Here is a 9,565-nt window from a genome sequence, read left to right on the forward strand (position 1 = left end):
ACAGCTCACTACACAGTAAGCAGTATCCCTGGGGCAGTTTTTTGGTTTTATTTAGTTTATTGTGAGCCAGCCTTGCGACTCCCCTGCCAGGGGCATCCTGGAAATGAGCTGCCAGGAGACGGCTGCTCCCAGAAGAGGGTGAGCGCTCATCTGCACAGCGGGCTGTGAGTGTCCTCTACCGGCAAGTCAGCCTTCTGGGATCCCATGGGAGCAGCAACAAACTGGGGTAAACCTGGAAAGCATCCTCTTCCAGGTGTAGAATGGAAAATACATTTCTCCTTTTATCATCATGCTGGGAAAACATCCAACCTGCGCAGTAGAAAGCAGCAAGAGGGAAGGGTAAAGCGCCTCCCTCTTTTCTCAGATGATGGCATTTGTTTCTGAAGGTCAAGATTTGTTTATCATCTTCCTGTGGCTGATAGCCAAGATAGCAAAAGCAGCCATCATGATAAGAGGACTCAGGTTTCCAGGGACAGTCAGTATTTTTTATTGAAGTGAACGATGCAGCTGGAGAGGGTAGCTGAAACCACTCTCATCTCACACTTCACCCCGCTCCAGCTCTGGTGAAGGATTTGTCTTCCCAAAATTCTTGGAGAGTGCAACTTATCCTCAGCTTTACCTGTCTGAAGAGGGTGTGCATACAATAAGGATTATCACTCTTGCTATTTGCTATTCAAAACCTCTTGCATCTTTCAGGACCTTCACATCCATCAGCACATTGGATCAAGCTATATATTCTCGTTGAATCTGTTATGAATAACACAACAGTTACTAGCTTTCAGCTATTTACATTTTAGTGCTTTTATTGCCTTTTTATTTTGCAGCTATGGGCATGTTTTTCTGAGCCAAGCAGAGGACCTGATCGGTTCAAAATACAAGAAGGTGGTTTACAGGGAATACACAAGTGGCAACTTCACACAGCGCAAAGTGAGGACAGAAGAGGAGGAACACTTGGAAATCCTGGGCAAGTAGCTCTCATGTCTCACAGACCAAGCCTGTGGTCATGGAGAGGATTGCTTTCCAAAAACTAAGATGTTTTCTAGCTTTTTTAAGATGGAAAATATGGAACAGTGGGGCCTATTCCAGATATCAGTGATTTTATATACTATTTATATAAACTACTGAGTGTAAAGATCCTTTCCAAATTAAAGAATTCATTCTTGAACATGAATAAGGAGTATCCTAAGGAGTGCTATAATGGCAATTCCAGGATTCACCTTAGCTTCAGAGCTTGTAACATGGGGGAGACTCTTGTAAACAGATTAAGACAATATTCCCAGAAGAACAGAGAAGCCCAAAGGTTTTGATAGAGACCTTGGCTCTACTTCTAGGCCAAGCTATTGAAAGTTTGTTGAATTCAGAAAAGCAGCATTAAACACTGGCATCTTCTGTTCAAATTTAGGGCCCTTACTCCGTGCTGAGGTCGGGGACTCCGTACTGATCGTATTTAAGAACAAAGCCAGCAGGCCTTATTCAATAAGTGCACATGGTGTAGAAGAGGTTGGATGTGAAGAACAGCTTGATACACCAATTACCCTCCCTGGTAAGGCTCCGCTTCTCTTCCCCCCCCCCCCCCCCCCCCCTTCTTTTCTTTGAGCTACAGAGGCTGTACATAAAACCATTTTAGCACATTAATGATAATCTCTCTTTCAAACTTGCCCATATCTATATGTTCTCCCGGGCATAATATGCTCAACACTTACTCAGCTGCAGTTCTGAGTTGCTAGACATGTGGGTTCTTGATCAAGTGGGCATGTTTGGGCAGAGAATGAGCCTTCATTCCTATCAGGGGTAGAAACAGGAATGTAATATCACTAGACTACCTCCAAGAGAGAGAGAAGCAGGCCCATAATCATGGCAAGAGAAATGTGAGCCAGTGTTTCATTTGGCTCACTGACACTCTAACAATGTTTTACAAACTTTCAAATTCAGAGGTAAGAATTGCAGATGTTAATATTATGTCTGTCTTGTTAATACTAGGTCTGCCTTGTTAATACTTGGTCTGCAAAATGCCAATTATCTGTAGTCTCAAGCTACAGATAATTGGCATTTGCATTCAGAATCATGCATAAAATGCCAAATGTAGCTGTCATTCAAAATGTTTGGAAAAGTGTACCAAATATGCCTCAGTTTCTAGTGAGGAAAACAGCAGAAAATAGTTTTTCATCTAGAAAAATTCCTGTTTAACTTTTTGAACTTCAATTTTTTGTTGGGTTTATGTTCTAAGTAGGAAGCCAAATCCAGGCATTGTAGTCAACCCAAAATGTACCCACCTTTGCTTTCCAACACCCATGCATTTTTTTGGCGGGATTTGTGAACTTCAGTGTGAAACTAAATGTAAAGAAAATTTGATGTAATAAAGCTCTTTGCAAGCTGCAATTTCTTTGCTGTGAGCAGCTGTGTCAGTACAGCACAAATACACAGAAACTCATGTCCAAATATGAGCCAACATATTTGAATCTGCCCTGCTGGAGTTTGATGAATGTATACCTGAGGTTAATACATGGGGAAGGGGAAAGAAAAAGAAGTAATTTATATACAATTCCCTTGTTTTGTTATTTGCTACAAGATGTTGTTGACACTGTTAGGCTGGCGTTTGAGATGTAACAACGGGAACACTACTGTCATGTCTCCTGTGTCCACATGGGAGCAGGCTTGGGATGAATGTGATGAGAGAAGGTGTCTGTGAGAGTAAGCCAAAAGCATTCTTCAGCAAGGTCTAAGGACTGACTTTTCCTTAGGAGTTTGGAAAGAGCAGTTAACATAGAAATTAAATCCCTGAAAATAAGAAAACTTTCTGGACACCTCAGTCCCCACCAGCATCATCAAGAAATCCTGTCTTTCTTCCTAGGCCATGCTGGACTGCTCACCCCAAACTTGCCAAAGACTGTTTAATTCTACTAAATCCTAAATCAGTCATCAGACAGATTTGCATCATGATAAACTGTACTTCTGAGAGCACTGCCAGGTCCTAAAGAAACTGTGGGGGGCATGGTAAATGGATGCAGAGAGCATATCCATAGCATATCTATGCTAAACCAGCTCTCATCTACCACAACTTTGTTCTCTTCCTGACCTTTCTTCCAACTACCCAGAAGGAAAAAAGGGAAAAAACATCAATATTTCCTCATGTTTATTGATTTTTTCAGGGGTTATGCCTTATTTGCACTTCAAAGATCAGTCTTCAATGCCTTCTGAAGTGTGTCAGCTTTTTAAAATAGGGTGGAGATTTTTTCTGTCTACAGCCTCCAAACGTGCTGAGCTGAGGAGGAAAAAGCAAGCAAGGGGTGGAGGACCATGACCAGCCTCCCTTCTCAGAGCACACCCTCTAAAAAGAGGTGATGACATGTAGGTTAGATACAGGTGGATGAGAAACACTTCCCTGGTATATGTCTCCATGACATGATGCTTATCCCGTTAGAGTAAATGATATAGAAATACTCACATGAGACCCATCTCATATTGTATGGGATTTGAGAGTCACCACTTTCTTGTTTTTGTATTTACTGCTGCACAATTAAAACCCACTGTTGCATGGTGCATGAACAGTGTAGTGGCTCAGTGACACACAGACTAGATTCAGTCACTTCCCAACCCTTTCAGCTTGAAAACTCCTTGCCTAGATATTCACAGCTATTGGCAGCTGTTGGGCTGCAGCTGTACTAAAACCATGGTCCTGTGATTTCCTGGTTTTCATCTGACTCATAGCATGTCCCACGATGCTCTTGACTGTTGTCACCCTGAGAGACTTTTGGGACAAAGATTGCTTGGTTCCACATTTCTCCACCACTTAAAAGGGCAAGGTGTTGACCACATCTTGGTCTCCTACCCTTTCCTGAAGTACCAGCAAAAAGCAAAGCAAAGAAGCACAGCATAGACAGTTCATCTGAACACAGATGTTTGTGTCCAATGTGGAGAAATGAGCCTCACCCAAACAGATAACTTCCTCATCCTTTTGTTACAGGTTTTTTAAAATCAGAGGTCAGGGAATTTCTGCTCAGGGAGGATGTGGAAGACATGATGACATATGGGAAGGGATAGAGGTTATCTGGTAATTGCTGTGGAGCAAGGTCTTATGTGGAAGAGAAAAGAAACCCCCTGCTGCTCCCAGACAGCAGGTTGGCACATATCCAGCTCTCCTATCTGGGCCCCCAGCTGACACATTTCTGCAGCTCCCTCTGCAAAATCCCAGTGGCAACTGCCACTTCTTTTTGCCCTTTTCCATGAGAAGGTCCAAGAAACATTTCCTGGGCTTGACTCCCAATGCCTCAACTGACCTTAAGCATCAGCAGCCAAAATAATTTAATTACTACAAGTTTTGCCAAGGGGAAAGATGAAGAGTCCTGTCTGTAAACTTCCTTCTGTGGGATGCCACTTTTATCAGTATCATTTGCAGATCTTATTTTCTGGAGAAATCTGCCTTTACACCACTGGAACCTCACTGGACTCCTGGAAGGCACAATCAGATCTCTATCCCATTGCTGCATGCTTCCACAGGTAGTTTTGATACAGACAATTGTTGGATGAGGAGGATAGGAGGTCTCAGTTAGATACTATTCAAAGCCTCTAATACTTAGCTGCTCAAGGTAAAATTGTTCTCTGTCTGTTTTAGGGGAAATAAATACCTACAGGTGGAACGTCCCAGAACGATCCGGTCCTGGCAAAACAGATCCCAATTGTATCACTTGGGTTTATTATTCAACAGCAAATTTTGTTAAGGTAACCAAGAAATGGCCATGAAAGCTTGTGTTGCTTTGGCTAACACGTTGTGCCTTGTGTAATGTTTCTGAAAGGATCCTCCTTCTCAGCTGGGAGAGCACCACAGGCTAGAGGAACCATTTACACAGCTAGATGCTTTGAACTCTTTACTAACAGTTGCACGTGCCTGAGTAATTTAATCTACAGAAATTCCAAGGCATATGCAACAGTGGTGTGATTTCCTCCTTAAAGAATAGTTGAAGGGACTTGGGGTAAAGACAAAACATTACACAAAACCACAGAAACACAGAACAAGTAAGGTTGAAAGGGACCACTGGATGTCATTGCTTTGGTAAATTACCAGAGAGACACGCGGAGAAAGAAGTTTTTAATTAGTCTCATTTTTTATCTCATCTGATAGGAAAAAGCAATTTATTCTTCAGTTAATCTGTATCTATTTCATAATTGGAGGAACTGAAAATCTGTAACATATTTATTTCATTTCAGGACACATACAGTGGTCTGATTGGGCCTCTTGTAGTTTGCAGAAAAGGAACTTTAGATGAAAGAGGTCTAAGAAAAGACATTGATCGTGAATTTACTCTTCTGTTTATGGTGTTTGATGAAAATGAATCCTGGTATTTGAAAGAAAATATTGAAACATACCTTCATAAGAATCCTGATGATTTTAATTCCACTAAGAACTTCGAAGAAGGCAACAGCAAGCATGGTATGTAGGACTCAGCAGCAGCAGCCAAGAGGAAAGAGGTTTCTTTTTCACAGCCCTTTTAGGAAGACATTGGACTCAGCCTGCAGTTACTCAGCCATGTGACAATGTCATAAACTGCAATGCTGGAAACAAAAAGATTTCACAAGGTCCAGCCAAGATATTTTTCTAACAAGATAGTTTACTTTTATACTTTTGGGAAGAGGCTGCCCTGCCAAGATTCCCTTGTCATTTGGGAGCTGTATTCCTCCAAGGCTTGTTTTTTAGGAGCATAACGATGATATTTTAAAACTGTGGCTATATTTGCAGCCAGTCCAGGAGCCAGGCTGAATAGTCTGGATGGGGACACACAGCCCTGGCAAAGCAATCTTTTCTTTCTACAGCTGATACCCATTTTAGGCAACAATTCTATTCCCTCTTTTTCCATGTACCTTCTCAGCATAAATCCAGTTTGCTCAGGAGTTCAATATCAACCAGTAAAAAAACAGCTTGATGCTCTCTAAGACAGAAAAATGTTTGCTGATGTATACTTACACAAATTGGAAACTGAAACAAAAGCATGACTGTCTCCCTGCAGTGGCAGTGGTCACTAGAGACAGCACTTGTCCTGACCACACATGCCTGTCCCCTCTCTGCCTGAGCGCTCCTTCTCCCCTCAAAGTGCAAAGGGTGCCTGACATAGAGGTTATAATCACCCATACTGTGGCAAATTATTAATAATTCCTATTTTGTCATTCTTCCAGCAATCAATGGGAAGATTTACAACAGTCTCTTGGGTCTAACGATGAATGAAGGTGACAGGACAAACTGGTATTTGATAGGAATGGGCAATGAAGTGGATATCCACACAGTTCACTTCCATGCACAGACCTTCATCTTCAAGGTTGGTAAAATCAATTAAAGTAAAACTTTTATAGTGTTATGGGAAATTTATGAGAAAAACAAAGAAAGAAACAAAATCTGTATTTCCAGTCTGGTTTTGTCACTTAGGCACAGAGCCCTGGGCTGATGCTGAGGTTGGTGGGTTTTGTATTTGAAGGAAATACAAAATGAATGAGATACTTGCAAAGCTTGTATTACCCTAGTAGAGGACATGTTTAGGTGGGTTAAAATATGTGATTACCCATAGGTGCAAGGGAAGACACAGGGAGGAAATTAGAGTTATACCAAGTTAAAGTATGGTTTTATGCTGTGACAGTTTGCCACTCACTACCTGAAAAATCTCTTACAAAGAAACATCTTTGCTTAACCAACAGCTGGAGTCATAAGGAGGGGTCTGCTGTTGTTGTATAATGGATTAAATAAGAGGTGTCCACAGACCTCAGTTTCTCTGGATGATGCTCACTAGAAATGTACAAGAAGCATTTGATCTGCCTAAAGGAGCTGGAAGTCTAACTGGAATATTTCAGTGCCCATGGGGGAGTATTTGAGGCATGGCTCTCACAATTCTGGTTTTGCTTTGCCACAGACAGATAAGGACCACAGAGGAGATGTATATGACCTTTTCCCTGGGACTTTCCAGACAGTTGAACTCGTAGCAGAAAACCCTGGAACATGGCTTTTGCACTGTCACGTGGCTGATCACATCCATGCTGGCATGGAGACAACCTACACCATCAATAAGTCAGGTACAGTATCAGAAACATCCTAGGACTCAGAGGTGGTGCTGCAGCACAATTGGATAGAAGGCAGGGATGAAAGGAAAAGAGCTCACCTGGGCACTGATGGGAAGCACCTGCACTGCCATGGCCAGCTAGCAGTGATAAGAGACAGGACAAACATCCCTAATGGCATGGCAATCTTTGGTGCACTTTGCTGCGACTTGAAAGCAGTTGGTGCTTCACAAGTGCCCTTCTGAGACAGTGGCAAGCTAGGGACCATTTGTCATCTAAAGGTAGCACATAAAACATCTGCAAAGCCGTTTTTCAGCCTTTGCCACACTGTGTGGGAGGGCCTACAGTCTGGCATGGTGCTGGTTCCTTCCTGTGACCCCTGGTGACTTGCAGAGCTGTTTGGGCTCCTCCCTGCACAGGCAGACACCAGCTGGGATAAAAGGGGCTCCAGAAAATGGTTGTTCATCTTGTCCAAGAAATAGGTGATCTCTTGACTGAGAAAAGTTGGCAAATTTTTGAGTGGTGCTTGTCTCTTTCAACACATGAGAGTGAAGCCGAAAGCATTTTGTGAGCCTCTCCACATCACATTACTTCACTAAACATCTGGATCTAGCATCTCCCACAAAGGTCCCCACTGTGCTGGCCACACTCCTCTACAAGAATTGAAACTTGTGCCAGTAGGCACACCTCATACCTATAACCCTGTAGCAACACGATGACAAATGTAGATGCCAAAATGTAGCCAAATTCTCCTTCCTTGGATATCATGAATTTGTTTGATTCCATATATTCATGTGGGCTGTGAGATTTCAAATAGACAAACAAATGCAGAACTGAATCATGGAATGGTTTGGGTTGGAAGGGACCTTAAAGATCATCTTGTTCCAATAGCCCTACCATGGACAGGGACACCTTCCACCAGACTAGGTTGTTCAAGGCTCCATCCAGCCTGGCCTCGCACACTTGCAGGGATGAGGCATCCACACCTTCTCTGGGAAACCTGTGACAATGCCTCACCACTCTCATCATAAAAAGTGTGCTCTTTATATTCCACCCAAAATCTACCCTCTTTCAGTTTAAAAGTTACTCCTTGCCCCATCACTACAGTAAGTAGTGGAGTAACAGAGATGCCTGCAGAGAAGGGAAATGTTGCCCATGGAGCTGCCCAGAGGAACAGTTGTGATGATAATAATCACAATTTCTGTTCAGATCAACAAGGTAGAAATAACGAACTAAATTTTTCAAAAGAGAAAAAAATATTTATTAAGGCTTCTAACATAACTATGAATTTTTTTTCACCCTGAGAAGAGAGACAAGAGTGGGAAGTTCCTTCAGAAGGAGGGCACACAACTGGAACATACAATAAAACTACTGCAACAAATGAAACCAATGCAAAGGGTAAGGATTTTTTAAAATGCCATTTAAAACTCTTCAGATTCATGTGTAGATTTCTCATTAGTGACTCTCTTTTAACAGATTACAACAACAAAGTGGGCAATTTTTTTGGCAAAACTTTGAGTTCTGGAGAAGCCAGCCTGATACTCGCAGCTTTTTTTTGCATTGGACTTGTTCTACTGTCAACAGCATTAATCTTCTTCTGCTTCATCACCCACCAAGGAAACAGAATCCATTACACAGCTCTGGATGATAAAAGTGCACTTCTGGCAGATTCCCTGTAAATCCCCACTTTTAATATTGTTCACAGGGACTCACTGGATTTCATAACATAGAACCATAAAACCTCCAAGATATTGATTCTGACCATTAATTTAATACTGCCAGCCACCATGCTGCTAATCAAACTGGAGCAGGGCATATGCTGACAGCCCTACCACATGGCCAGTGGTCACAAGAGTGAACATGAGCTGTAGGGCTCAGCTCTGAGAGCCAGGTACCACCCATCACCATTTCCACTCCCCTGGGCTCAGATGAGCTCTGTCCAAGATCCAATCTGGCAGCTGAGCAGAGCAGCACACCTCTTGGCATTCACTGGGGTTTCATAGGAGTACAGAGCAGGCAGAACGGCATCCATGTGCAGAAACATGGGGTTCACCCTAGGAAATAAACACCACCAGGAACTGGCTTAAGTTGTCAGCTTCTGAAGAAGCAGGTGCCAATCTCCAAGTCCCTGCAGTTTCCCAAAGTCTGGCTCAATGAATTCACCACCATTCAAGTTATTGTCTCTTTTTTTTCCCTGTTAAATGAGGAAACTTTACACTGGGAACAGATTTCTGAAGACCTACAAATAAATTTTAGCACCCAATGAGTTCAGCAGAGCCCCTGCTGTTAGTTTCTAACAGCTTTTATTTTTCTCTAAAAATCTAGCTCTGAACAACTTCCAAGAGATTAATTGACTTTGTAAATGCTGCTTGTTACGGTCCTGATTCTGTACCTCTTCTTTGCACTGAGCAACACCTCTCTCCCTACCTGTAATGAAGCCATCAGGAGGATGATCTTTGTGCTCTGTGAGGCAGACAGACAGAATCAGGACATGTATAGTGATACTTGAATGTTTATAGCTAATTTT

General features: G+C 42.4%; 1 protein-coding gene across 1 annotated transcript in view; it reads left to right on the forward strand.

The window, feature by feature from the left end:
* Window positions 1–8,717, forward strand: part of HEPHL1 (hephaestin like 1) — a 31,286-nt gene extending 22,569 nt beyond the window's left edge. The window contains exons 13-20 of the mRNA XM_077790864.1: window positions 825–964; window positions 1,403–1,543; window positions 4,613–4,719; window positions 5,206–5,428; window positions 6,169–6,308; window positions 6,894–7,053; window positions 8,356–8,436; window positions 8,515–8,717. Coding sequence (XP_077646990.1) covers window positions 825–964; window positions 1,403–1,543; window positions 4,613–4,719; window positions 5,206–5,428; window positions 6,169–6,308; window positions 6,894–7,053; window positions 8,356–8,436; window positions 8,515–8,717 — 1,195 coding nt within the window. The remainder of the gene's footprint in view (window positions 1–824; window positions 965–1,402; window positions 1,544–4,612; window positions 4,720–5,205; window positions 5,429–6,168; window positions 6,309–6,893; window positions 7,054–8,355; window positions 8,437–8,514) is intronic.
* The last annotated feature ends 848 nt before the right edge of the window (window positions 8,718–9,565 follow it).

This window comes from Lonchura striata, chromosome 2, assembly GCF_046129695.1.
Source record: "Lonchura striata isolate bLonStr1 chromosome 2, bLonStr1.mat, whole genome shotgun sequence".
Lineage (NCBI taxonomy): Eukaryota > Metazoa > Chordata > Aves > Passeriformes > Estrildidae > Lonchura > Lonchura striata.